At 44.0% G+C, this 13861-nt stretch overlaps 2 protein-coding genes across 4 annotated transcripts; one reads left to right on the forward strand and one right to left on the reverse strand.

Annotated features, from left to right (window-relative positions):
* The first annotated feature begins 1292 nt into the window (after positions 1-1292).
* On the forward strand, positions 1293-5255 carry LOC140793407 (uncharacterized). Its single transcript, XM_073144875.1, has one exon. The coding sequence runs from the start codon at positions 1562-1564 to the stop codon at positions 5063-5065; it is 3504 nt and encodes a 1167-aa protein (XP_073000976.1). The 5' UTR covers positions 1293-1561; the 3' UTR covers positions 5066-5255.
* Positions 5256-7572: 2317 nt separating this feature from the next.
* On the reverse strand, positions 7573-12955 carry LOC140794259 (arginine decarboxylase-like). 3 transcript variants are annotated; one of them, XM_073146207.1, is made up of 3 exons: positions 12649-12955; positions 9024-9965; positions 7573-8623 (listed from the first exon to the last, which is right to left on the reverse strand). In XM_073146207.1, the coding sequence occupies exons 2-3, from the start codon at positions 9952-9954 to the stop codon at positions 7683-7685; spliced, it is 1872 nt and encodes a 623-aa protein (XP_073002308.1). In that variant the 5' UTR covers positions 9955-9965; positions 12649-12955; the 3' UTR covers positions 7573-7682. The 3 variants fall into 3 exon arrangements, with proteins under 3 accessions (XP_073002308.1, XP_073002310.1, XP_073002309.1); XM_073146209.1 differs by lacking the exon at positions 12649-12955 and adding an exon at positions 10236-12590; XM_073146208.1 differs by lacking the exon at positions 12649-12955 and adding an exon at positions 10098-10221.
* Between the last annotated feature and the right edge of the window lie 906 nt (positions 12956-13861).

Raw genomic sequence — 13861 nt, forward strand, 5'->3', positions numbered from 1 at the left:
CTTTTAAGAGATTAAAAGATTTTCAAGCAAAGAAAATTAAGTTTTTTTTATTATAAATAAAAGATCCGAATCATGCAAATTGCGACCACACCCACACCCAAATTTTAGGCTTAACCTAACGTACGGGTCAAGTCAAACAGGACACATGTTTTGTGGGAACCGATGTGTTGGGGAATGATTAAACTATCACGTAAATGTCACATAATAACGTAACGTATTTGGGCAAAGTTGACCAATAACGGGAAACCTAAAGATAAAGAAGAATTACATATATATAATCCAAGTGTTGGTTAATCTCATTTTCCCATGGATAAAAGAGGCAACGAGTGGCATGTGGAGTGAGGCAGTAAAGTAACCTACAGTGAATACCTGCCTACCCTTGAATTATTCGCGACAGTCGTTTCCAGAATAAGGCTGATGCTTAATATGTACATGTACATCGTTACGGACTTACTTTACGATTGGGAGCTCATTCATTGACATGGACCCAAAGGGCAGGCCAGGCTTGCCAAATGAACACCTATGTATATATATATATATATATATATATATATATATATATATAATATTTAAAATATAAAAATGATAAATACTGAGATGAAAGAAATATGAAATAAAACGATTTTCAATTAAGATAAATATCTCTATCAAACATTTCCATGTGTATACATATGTTAGAACTTTTAATATATTAATAAAAGAGAAGAAAAGTTTTGTAATTTAGTCTAACTTGCTGTATATTTTGAGTTTTCTTAAACAACAAAGGCTACTTATAAACTTAGTTATATGAGCAGGTGACTTCTAAGTTCTAATCCATATGAGCGCCATATGGATATATGAAATTTAATCACTTTTTAAAATAACAGAGAATTGCTAACACAGTGATTATATATGTATATATTTTTTTCTTTTTACTCTTAACAAACTAGAGGATGAAAATAAAATCGTGGAACCATCCAGTGGTATATATATCTAATACTCTTGGATCCAGCGTGTATTCAAAATTACTGGCTCTGTCGTCTGATGGTGGTATCCACGTAGATTAGAACTCAGATACCTCTATAAATAAATTTGAAATTCACTTATTCGAATTAAGTTACTTGCTGACTAAAACACCGCTCTTCCCTCACACTTCTATTCCAAGTAGTTGTTTGCAATAAGGGTAGAATATAGGTGGTGATATGCAAATGGCGCATAAAATTAATCGGGCATGGGCCTGGGCCCGGGTCCTGGTGTTATCAAAGCAGAACTTAACGTTAACTCAACAATTACTGTCGTAACGTTCCTTTAATGCCCCAATAATTTATTTATTTCAAATAAAAAGTCCTCGAACCGAGAGAGGAGGGAAAGCAGTCCAAAAAAATTTCCTCTCTTTCCTCTGCTGCTCTCTCTCTCTCTCTCACTCCTGAGCGCACCTCCCTCTCTCCTCTGCCAAAACCCCACAGCCACTATAACCTCTCTCACTCTCTCACGATGAACAGCTAAAAAAGAAACTAAAACGGCTTTCGCCTTCATTCTCCTCTCATCGAGAAAGCTAAAGAAGAAAACCACTACTACCACCATGCCTCCATCTCTCTCCTTCCTCCTCCTCCTCCTTCTCGTCCTCTTCCCTCTCCTCTATGCCGCGCCGCCACCTCCCTCCCCTCCCCCTCCTCTCAATCGGACGCCGGAGACGGAGGCGGAGATCGCCGCCCTCACCGCCTTCCGCCTCGCCGTCCGCGATCCCCTCGTCGCCCTCGCCAGTTGGAATGCGTCCTCTCCCTTCGCCCCTTGCGACTGGCGCGGGGTGGCCTGTTCGCCCTCCTCCACCCGCGTCGTCGAGCTCCGCCTCCCTCGCCTCCGCCTCCTCGGCCCGATCTCCGATCGCATCGCCGACCTCCCTTTCCTCCAGAAACTTAGCCTCCGCTCCAATGCCTTCTCCGGCCTGATTCCCTCTTCCTTCTCCCGCCTCACTCGACTCCGTTCTCTCTTCCTCCAATACAACTCGCTCTCCGGCCCGCTTCCTTCTTCCCTCCTCTCCAACCTCACTAGTCTCCAGATCTTCAACGCCGCCGGGAATCTACTCACAGGAGCCCTACCGTCATCTCTCCCTTCCAGCCTCCTCTACCTCGATCTCTCCTCCAATGCCTTCACGGGAACCATTGCTGCTAACTTCACCGCCTCCGCCTCTAACCTCCAGCTTCTCAACCTTTCCTTCAACCGGCTTCGCGGCACGGTGCCGTCGTCCTTTGGGCGATTCCAGAGTCTTCTTTATCTTTGGCTCGATTGGAACGTTCTCGAAGGGACGATCCCTGCCGCCTTGGCGAATTGCTCTTCTCTCCTCCACCTTAGTCTGCAAGGAAATGCCCTTCGAGGTATCCTCCCCGCTGCCATTACTGCGATCCCCAACCTCCAGGTCCTCCAACTGTCGCACAACCAGCTCTCCGGCGCCGTTCCGGCCGCCGTGTTCCGCGGAGGCGGCGAGGCGAACGCCTCGTCTCTAAGGATAGTTCAGCTCGCCTACAATGCCTTCTCCGAGATCGTCGCGCCAAAGGAGCTCGCCGGCGCCGGCGCCGGGCTCCAGGTTCTCGATCTAAAGGAGAACCAGGTCGGAGGAGAGTTCCCCGCGTGGATCGGGAAACTGTCGGGGCTCACGGTGCTCGATCTTTCGTCGAATAACATCTCTGGCATCGTCTCGCCGGAGATCGGGCGGCTTGCCGCTCTTGTAGAGCTACGTCTTGGAGGCAACTCTTTAGAAGGCGCCATCCCGGCGGATATCGGGCACTGCGGCGCCCTCCAGGTTCTTGATCTCGAGGGGAATCAACTTTCCGGCGAGATTCCTGCCGTTATTGGAGGACTTCGGGGTCTTCGGAGCGTCTACCTCGGCGGGAACCAGTTCTCCGGCGATATCCCGGCCGGTTTGGCGGACCTCTCGAGGATGGAGACGCTTTCCCTCGGGAAGAACCGCCTCAGAGGAGTCATTCCCGATGATCTGATGCAATTAACCAACCTGACCTTCTTGGACCTCGCCGGCAACGAGCTCTCCGGCAGAATCCCGTTCGGAATCGGTAATCTTATCGGGTTGCAGGCCCTGAACCTCAGTAACAATGGCTTCTCCGGTGGGATTCCAGCATCGATCGGAAGCCTGCTCAACCTGAGGTCCCTCGACGTGAGCGGCCAGAAAAACCTCTCTGGCGATCTCCCGGCCGAGCTCTTCGGGTTGCCTAACCTCCAAATCATCTCCCTTGCCGACAACTCCTTCTCCGGTCAAGTACCGGAGGGATTCAGCAGCCTCGGGAGCTTGCAGCTCCTCAATCTCACATCCAACTCCTTCTCCGGCCTCATTCCGGCGACCTACGGCTACCTCCAGTCTTTGCGAGTACTCTCCCTATCTTACAACCACATTTCGGACGAGATACCGGCGGAGTTAGCTAATTGCTCCAACCTCACAGTCCTCCAGCTCCGTTCCAACCAGCTTTCTGGCCATATCCCCGCGGATCTCTCTCGACTCACCAACCTTGAGGTACTAGACCTCGGCGAGAACAATCTCTCTGGCAGTATTCCTCCGGAAATCTCCAACTGCTCATCTCTTCTCACGCTCAAATTGGACGGCAACAGTCTCTCAGGTGACATCCCAGAGTCGCTATCCAATCTATCTAAGATACAAATGCTCGATATCTCGGCGAACAACCTCTCTGGCGTCATACCCTCTTCTCTCGCTCGCATGTCTGGGATGGTATACTTCAACGTATCGGACAACGACCTCACCGGCGAGATCCCGGGAATGCTGAGCTCTCGCTTCAGCGACCCCTCGGCCTTCTCTGGAAACCCGGAGCTCTGCGGGCAGCCACTGGAGAACGAGTGCGGCAGCTCGCGGCGGCGAAGGCGGAGGAGAATACAACGGCTTGCTTTGCTGATCGGCGCGGCGAGCGCAGTATTTGTTCTCGCCCTCCTCTGCTGCTGCTTCTGCGCCCTGAGCCTCCTGCGATGGCGACGGAGGTTCCTCGAAACCCGCGCCCCAGTGAAGAAGCGACGGAGCCCGGGAAGAGGGAGTGGATCGAGCACCACGAGCGGCGGCGCTGAAAACGGCGGGGCGAAGCTTGTGATGTTCAACAGCCGGATCACCTACGCCGACACGGTGGAGGCGACGCGGCAGTTTGATGAGGAGCACGTGCTCAGCCGCGGCCGCCACGGGCTGGTCTTCAAGGCGTGCTACGTCGACGGCACCGTGCTCTCCATCCTCCGGCTCCCGTCGACGTCGGCAGACGGCGCAATCGTTATTGAAGAGGCGTCGTTTCGGAAGGAGGCAGAGTCACTGGGGAAGGTGAAGCACCGGAACCTCACGGTGCTCCGGGGATACTATGCGGGACCCCCACCAGATGTTCGACTGTTGGTCTACGACTACATGCCCAACGGCAACCTCGCCACCCTCCTCCAGGAGGCCTCCCACCAGGACGGCCACGTCCTCAATTGGCCAATGCGCCACCTCATCGCTCTCGGCGTCGCCCGCGGCCTCGCCTTCCTCCACGCCTCCGGCGTCGTCCACGGCGACGTCAAGCCGCAGAATATCCTTTTCGACGCCGACTTCGAACCCCACCTCTCTGACTTCGGATTAGAACCTATAGTGGTCACCGCCGGCGCGGCCGCGGCGGCTGCGGCGTCGACGTCAGGTGCGACGGCCCAGGTAGGCTCGCTGGGGTACGTAGCGCCTGACGCGGCGGAGGCGGGGCAGGCGACTAGGGAGGGCGACGTGTACAGCTTCGGGATCGTGCTTCTGGAGCTGCTCACCGGGAGGAGGCCGGGGATGTTCGCCGGCGAGGAGGAGGACATCGTGAAGTGGGTGAAGCGGCAACTGCAGAGGGGTCAGATATCGGAGTTATTAGAGCCCGGGCTTCTCGAATTGGATCCGGAATCCTCAGAGTGGGAGGAGTTCTTGTTAGGAATCAAGGTCGGGCTCCTCTGCACCGCGCCGGACCCGGCCGACCGCCCGGCCATGGCGGACGTCGTGTTCATGCTCGAGGGCTGCCGAGTGGGACCCGACATCCCTTCCTCCGCCGACCCCACATCCCAGCCCTCGCCTGCTTGAGTACCCCGATTTCCGAGGCCCCACCTTAATTATCTCTCTTCTTTTTCTTTTCCTGACTATTATTTTCTGCATTTAGGTAAAGATTTTTCTTGTTATTTTCTTGAATTCAAATCCCTTTCCCTGTTCATTACAGGAAGTTTGTATTGAACTCCTACTTTGGCTAACTCTCTGCGAATTTGGAGTTTCATCACTACATTTTTTGTCACCGGTAGCAACTCACATCCTTAAAAGTGACAAAATCGAACCTCATCACACTATCACTAGTTTTGTCCATGGAAACATTGAAGTTAATAAACTAAACTGAAATAATTATAACCAGCCACTCAATGATATTGTGTCAGTATAAACCCTTTATAAATGCCATCCATAATGAGAGGAGTCTTTCCGCCTATTTCCCTTCAATAAAGTCCATACCCCGTGGTCAAATTAGACTGGTCCGGGGCCCGCCAAGCAGCCGCTCCCGCCAAAAGGAGGCCGGGCCCCACGTGGGCGGAGTAGGAGGAATGCTGTCTGGGAAAGTAGCCGTTGTGGAGGAGGAGGAGGGGCCGAGGGGGAGGGGAAAGCCTCTCGAGTGCTGCGCTGCTCCTCCCGGGCCGTTGTCTATTTTTAACTCGAGGCTGGTGGGTTGGTCAGAAACTTTTTTACTCTTGTTTTTTAGCATCTGGTGGTCCTCCTCCTCACTGTTTCCGATGCAGACCGGGTGGGATGGGGGCCTATGTGCCAAATGGCTTCTGATTCCATCTCAACGGCTTCTGATGCACCTCTTCCTGGCGAAAAAAAGACGATCAAGTTTTATGGTTGCGGGTCCTACGGTCCGGATTACAAGTGCTGCGGCGAGGGGTCCATCTCTACTTCTCTATATCTTTGCTTAGCAATCGGATAGGTTTTCTTATATCATCCATTCGACTACCTCCCTACGGTCTCCTTCATTTATTATTTCTTTTGTTATTTTCTTCTGTCTTTTGGGCATTCCGAGTTGGTTCCCCCCAGATCCCGGAACAGGAGGCCTACTGCCATTGGGCTCCCTTTGTTGTTTCTTGGATCATTTTATATATTTAGGAAAATTGCACTTCTATCTCTTTATGATTTAACTTAATTTTATAAAAAAAAAATTATTTATATTTAACTTAATTATTTAATATTTCTATAGTCTTAACTAAAGTACGATAATTATCTTTTGAATTGTATTTGATAGAATTAGAGATAAAATTATAAAAAATTGAATAAACTCTCTAATGTATATAATGTCAATACTAATTAGATTTCAAATGACCAAGATATAATGTCATTATTTAGAAAGCTTACTTAATTATCTGCATATTTGTCTTTAATGAGAATATTCAAATACGATTAGATATGATAATAAAATACATTAATTATATTTTAGTTAAGATCATATAAGATTAATTGCTTAATTTAAAAGTTTATAATTTTTTTTTTATAGAATTGAGCCAAATTAGACAAATTAACCTTATCTATCTATTGGCAGCGAGTTTGGTGGACTGGGTTTAAGTGAGGTGAAGAATAAAACAGCCCCAAGCGACAAAAGTCCATGCAGGTGACCGTTTGAACGATGCCTTTTGGGTTTCCTTTTCGGCTTTTGTGATCAGAGTGGCAGAATGGTAATACTCAAGTGGGGGGTGGATATGATGCCAATCCAGTGTGTGATGGTATTATTGGATTAGCCATAAGCCCATAAGGTTCTGTGTAACGACCCTACAAAAGCTTTAACACAGTTCGGCCAGCTCACTGCTTTTACTCCTCTGCTCTTCTCTTCTCCTCTTGGACAAGAAACAAACTTACCCACAAGAGTGCAGCATTGGTGCCATGTTGAAATAGTAGTCAGGAATAGTTGAAATAATTTTGTTTACTTTAGGGTAAGTTTTGTTTAACGATCGATCATAAAGCGCAATCATTTGAGAAAAGTTTAAATACTTTTATGGACAGTAACTCTAAAGTGAAGGGAGATAAAAGAGCTGTTTTCGCCTTTCTCATATTGATATGAGTATTCCTGGATCTCAAGGCAAATTCAATAATTAGAAAGTTGTTAATTGACTCACGTTTACACTACAGTGGCGACCCAGATTTTATTCATTGCTCATCTCTCGAAGAGGAATACAATAGCCCAACTCAGCAGAGCCCAGTATCATAAATCCTAATTTTTTTTTCTTATTCTGAAATATAATCTCTTATTCTAGAATAATAGCTAAACATTATAATAACTCTATTATAGAATACAAATAATATTTATTAAAATTACATTTTATATCACACACTAGCCTAATTACCAATTTACTCATAGTATCAAATCAAAATATATTTATCATAATTTCATTAAAAATAAAATACTCTCTTTTTAAAAAAAAAAATTATGGTATTTATTATACTGTTATTTTAAAATATAATTGTATATAAGATTAGTTATTCCTAGAATAAATTTCTCTTTTTGACAGTAGCAAATATGAATTTGCTAAATTGCTATTTCTACTCCAATCATATTCCACGTGTGAATGAGAGAGCTATATTTATTATTGTATTAATGTAGTGGATCTCAAGACTGACACACAAACCTCCACTTTGTTCTTGTTCTTCTCTATGGAATCTCCCTCGTTTTTGTTTATTCTATGCTAACGGTACCCTCTTGGTGAGCCACAAGGTAAGGCATGGTGTGGAAAACCCTCGTCACCAGTTCCCTCTCCTTGTCGTTCCAATGCTTGTAGTACTCGGCTTGCTTCCCTATCGCTTGGAACATTGCCTTTGGATCGTAAAGCATCGCCGTAAGCTGGTCTTCAGAGGAAGGCCCAGGAACTGGCATTGTCAACTTGAACCCCCCTTCAATCCCTTTGCTCACTACGTGCACCAAACTGGGTCCCCCAAACAGGTTATGCTTGCTTCCTAGTGCTTCTTGGTAAGCTCCTGCGAGAAACGTCCCTAGGTAGTACCCTTCTCCTCCTTCGAGCTTGTGGAGTGGTAGGCTGCTCCTCCCACCTATGAACTTGTCCACTTTGCCGTCGCTGTCACAGGTGAGGTCGAGAAGGACGGCATTCACCGACGGCCGCTGATCGAGGCGGTGTATGGGCATGATCGGAAATAGCTGCTTGATCCCCCAGAAGTCCGGGGTCAGAGAGAACACGGAGAAGTTCATGTGGTAGAACCAGATTGTGTCGCTCCCGGCGTCTAACATCTTGTACACGCGGTCGCAGAGCTTGCCGACCTCGATGCAGTGCTTCTTGAGCTGGTCTGCATGTTGGAGGGAGCTTTTGTCGTTCTCCTCGATGGCAGACTTCATGTTGATGAAGTGCATTGACGGAGCATGGATGAGGTTGCCGATCTTGGTCATGGTTTCGTGGACATCATCACCGGGCTCCTCCACGGCTGATAGGGTGTCTACAACGAGGATTGAGTGATGCGATACAAGTGCCCTGCCGCTCTCGCTGCAGAGGATTGGGTGGCTAACGCCATTGCGGTCGCATACCAGCATTGCCGCCTGAACCACCGCAGACGAGTACTGCTCGAGACCATAGGATACTGACATGTCAGACGATCCTGACCGGGTGCCTGTTGAAGATGCAAAAGATTAAGAACACCATTGAGTTATCTCATGTTTTCTAGATAGTGATTTATGTTCTAGTCAGTCTATTTTCTTTATATGTTCGCCATAGATATCTTACTTCTCATTTAGTTGCTACTATTGGTTTTTCATTATCTAGTAGTTGTTGTGATGTCTAGTTTAATGAATAAGATATTGGAATGAGAGAATCAATTTGTGTTGTCATTTACGTCATATACTGATACGCTGGATCTGTGTGGCAAAAGATATAAAAAGATTAACATCAGATATTCATCTTATGTACGCAGGTTCAGAAGAAACTTGGGAATCCAAAGCAATATTCATTTTCTATTTAGTGCATACTTTACTGAAGTAGATCACATAAAAAATGATAGGAATGAACAATACCATCATAGTCGATCCCCATGCCACCGCCAACGTCAAGCACCTGCATATTTGAACTGCGGCGCTTAGCAAGATTGCAGTAGATGCCAGCAGCCTCATTGACAGCATTGTAGACAATATCCGTGGAGGGAATCTGCGAGCCTATGTGGAAGTGGAGGAGCTGAAGGCAGTCGAGCATCCCACATTGATCGAGTCGATTGGCCACCTTGTAGATTTGTTCTGCCGTGAGGCCGAACTTTCCATGCTTCCCGGCCGTGGACCCAAAGTGACCAGTGTTCTTGGTGAGCAGCTTTGCACGGACACCGATGACCGGCTTGACCTGGAACTCCAGCATGGCAGATATTATTATGTCGAGCTCCTCTTCTTGCTCAAGGACGATGTAAGTGTTCACTCCAATGGAGCGGGCAAAGAGGGCGAGGGAGATGTAGTCCTTGTCTTTGTAGCCATTGCAAACAAGGAAGGCTTTGTTACTTTTGTTTTTGCTTCCGTTGATGAGGCACGTCATGGCGAGAAGGAGCTCAGGCTTGGAACCAGCCTCAAGGCCATAGTTAAAGTCCTTGCCAAAATTAAGGATCTCCTCCACTACAGCACGGTGCTGGTTGCATTTTACAGGGTATACTCCCTGATAGTAGGATTTGTAGCCTGTATTCGTAATGGCAGCATTGAACTCCTTTTGAAGGGATTGGAGCCGGTCATGGAGGATGTCAGGGAAGCGGAGGATGAGAGGGAATTGGAGGTTTGAGGTGGTAGCTTCCTTGACAGCTTCCAAGAGGTCAATCTCCTGCTCCTTGGTTGAGGTTCTGCCGTGAGGCTGAACTGAGATGTTGCCTCTCCCATTGATGGTGAAGTATGGCTTCCCCCAACCGTCAAGGTTGTAGATGTAGGCCGAGTTGTCTGTAGTATATGAAATGACGGCACTGGGGACTCCAGCCATCTCTTCTTTCCCTAGTAGATAATTAGATATCAACAACAACAACAACAACAAAGAGCCAGTTAAAATCCTAGACGGGGAAATAGAAAAGAAAAGAATTTAAGAAGTCAAAACAATTTCAGAGCTCCAGTAAGAAGTGCTCACACCAGAGATTAGATGTCTATGTTAGAGATGGAGATTGAAGATGGATGTTGTGGAGGCTGTTAGGAGGTTAGAGCTAAGACAAGGGCCTTTATATAAGGGCGCGGGCGCTTAGAGGAAAAAGCCTGGCAAGATATTCCTACCTCTCTCTCTCCAAAGTCTCCAATGGGAGAAGATGGCCTGAAGAGCCAATTGCAGGATTTCCTGCACTTGGTAGCACTTGATTGGCTGCAAATCATCTAGTAGCTATAGTCAAAGACTTGAAAATATTTTACTGATTTGGCAGTGAGTCACAGGCTGCCAAGTATCCATACAGCAGAATTTTCAGTGTGAACGCTTAGTACTAGTAAATGAAAATTCTTCTGCTTCATATTTTAAATACTCATGAGATGGTCCTTTTCTTTTTTCACTTAGAATGTGAACATCTAATAGTAGATCATCAAGTCATTATTTAGTAGATAAGTATATGCATATTGGTACACAGATAATTCTCAGAAGATGGACAAAGTCAATGACTTCACTAGTACGCCATGTGTTTGAGCTAATTCTATACATTTTATTTTAAATGCTTTCATATACTATGATGAAACATAATGTGGTTGGTACATGATAATGCTCAGAAGATGGATAGAGTCAATGACTTCACTAACATGACTTATTCTTTTCCAGTTAGAATGTGAACATCTAATACTAGATCAAAAAGTCATTATTTAGTAGATATGTATATGCATATTGGTATACAGACAATTCTCAGAAGATGGATAAAGGCAAGGACTTCACTAGTATGCCATGTGTTTGAGCTAAATCTATACACTTTATTTTAAATGCTTTCATATACTATGATGTTACATAATGTAGTTGGTATATTATAAAACTCAGAAGATGGATAGAGTCAATGACTTCACCTAGTATGCCATGCGCTTGAGCTAAATCTATACTTTTTATTGTAAATGCTTTCATATACGATGATGTTACATAATGTAGTTGGTATATGATAATACTCAGGAGATGGATAGAGTCAATGACTTCACTTGTATTCCCTGTTCTTTTTCCACTTAGAATGTGAATATCTACTACTAGATCATCAAGTCATTATTTAGTAGATATGTATATGCATATTGGTACACAGATAATTCTCAGAAGAGGGATAAAGGCAATGACTTCACTAGTATGCCATGTGTTTGAACTGGATCTATACATTTTATTTTAAATACTCTCATATACCATGATGTTACATAATGTGGTTGGTACATGATAATACTCTAAAGATGGATAGAGTCAATGACTTCACTAGTATGCCATGTGTTTGAGCTTAAATCTATACTTTTTATTTTAAATGCTTTCATATACTATGACGTTAAAATAATGAGGGGAGTGTATCAAACAAAGACCAAAAAGTAAACTAACACAAACCAAACAGCATAACTAACTCAACAATATCAAAGAAATGATAAAGAAAAAAAGTGTATGATTTTGCAAGTGTGATTTGTTAGTAGCAGTGTGCATAATTTAGGGAAATTTATCCTAGATCCAATTAATTAAGCATTGTAAATCCTAAACCTAAATAACAGCAAAAGAAATATATGCAAACTGTAAATTATTTTTCAGCAGAAAACCACTTCTGTCCATCAATCCTATCATTACCCAGAGAAGTTATAAATGAATTTATGTTTGGATTCTCATCCTACTGGCCCTCGTTCTCTAGTGATATCATTTGTGAAAACTACAAGTCTCAGAATGCTGTCATTACAAATGAGAATATGAAATGGAGACTAAAATATTTGACTGTCTTTTAAGTTTTAAGTTGCAGAGGAAGAACACAACTCATGATTTCTTCAATTCAGAACTCTGAATTTTGTATTACCCTATTTGTATATCACAGAGCTTTGTCTGTTGAGTGTTGCCTCTGTGAAATAAATGAGACAGAACTGAGATTTTGCTATTTCTAAAAGATTTTTTTTATAAAAAAAAAGGAAAAGTAGATCATCCCAAAGTCAAAAACTAGTGTAGTTTTTTTTTCCTGTTTGAATCCAGCCTTAAACCTAGAAATAATTGCATAAGGAAATCATAATAGATCTTTTTCTCAATCTCAAAGCAAGCATGGTCCAACAATGAGCAGTGTACTTTCTAGTATTCTAGGCACCAAATTCGGGCAAACTGGGGTGGTGTTACGATTTGAAAAGATGATGCAATTCTTTACATCCTGATTAAGTCTAGCTCCTCGAGGTAGTGGATATAATCCTGAACTCCTGATACTAAGCATTTATATTGCACTAGATTTATTTGGCTATAGTTTAGATCCATATTCTGATATAATGACCCCAAGCAACTAAACCAAATCCCAAATTTTTTATGAAAAATATCAAAAAGATGGGTATCGACACCGAAAAGGATACATACAACCTCATCTTGCACACCCGTAACCAATTTCTCCATCCAATTGACAGATATGCACCCAAAAATGCAATCAATGATTCAATTCAACTATCTACAGTATGACATAAATCTTATTTGATCCCAAAACAACCACAGGATAAAAGAGGCGATTTAGATTACCTAATAGTTACGCCAGTGACAAGAGTCCGTAGATGCATAGAACCCCGGCCATTACCGCCACGATCAATTCCATAGAGAACGGATCAGATTTAACGGATTGGAGGAGGAGGAGGATATGGTAAACGGCGGAGCCGCCTAGGAAGACGAAGACGGGAGAGGTCTCGCCACCGCCTAAGTTATACATCGTATTAGTGGGGGGAAGGCCGGAAGGGTGGAACGGCGGTAACCCGAACGGTGGAGAGCAAGGAAACGCAAGCGGCAAGTCTCGCCCTCCGATAACACGTGCGTTGCACGTGGAAGAGGAATGCTAAGGGACTAAGGGAGCCACTGAGCCAGGGGCCCAGAGATCATTTGCAAGCTTAGTACGTGGCGGTGAATCATTGGTTTGAATCCACTGGACCGTAGATCGGCAGTTTAGATGATTTAATGGTGGGCCCAAATCCGAAGTACAACAACTCAATAATGGCCCATTAGGCAGCCCTCATACAGTTATACTTGCCTAAATTTTAGTAACAATTTAATAAATGTATCTTATACATTTTACCCCTTTTATTTGGCATAAAATCACTTCACCTCCCTCTACTTCACTTTGTATTATTTAACCACACACTACTTTATGACTAATATTAAAATAATGACGCCATTAACAAACTACTTAAATTATTAAAATATTCGTATTATTTTTGTTAGAAAATAATCTATTAAGAGAGAAGGATTTTGTTTAAACAACATTTTTTCTTCTTTTAAACTTGTTTAGAGATAGATTTCAGCTCATTTATTAGTTTATATGTGATGATAGAGGAGTGTTTTAGTTTATAAAATTAAGAAATAGTGAAAATACAGTTGATCAAATAATTTTTTTTAAGTCCTGGACATTAGTATCCTATGGCGGAGCCACACAGAAGCAAAAGGGAATTATTCTTTAAATTATGTAAAATTAATATATATATATATATATATATATATTTTTTTTTTTTTTTTTTTTTTACACGGACCAATTTTTCATACAAAATATAGATATAATGGACTCCCTCTAACATTTTAGTTTAGCTGTAAAATATGAAGGTAACCCTCCCAATGAATTAAATAACCTGGCCAACTTTCAAAATTAGATAATAATAAATTTAAACGATGTACATATAACGATATGAAACATTAGCCCCGATATCTATAAGAGAAATAAAATCTATAATTTTTATGATAGGCTGATAGA

The sequence above is a fragment of the Typha latifolia genome, chromosome 8 (assembly GCF_019914945.1).
Source record: "Typha latifolia isolate L0001 chromosome 8, TyphaL0001v2, whole genome shotgun sequence".
NCBI classification, from domain to species: domain Eukaryota; kingdom Viridiplantae; phylum Streptophyta; class Magnoliopsida; order Poales; family Typhaceae; genus Typha; species Typha latifolia.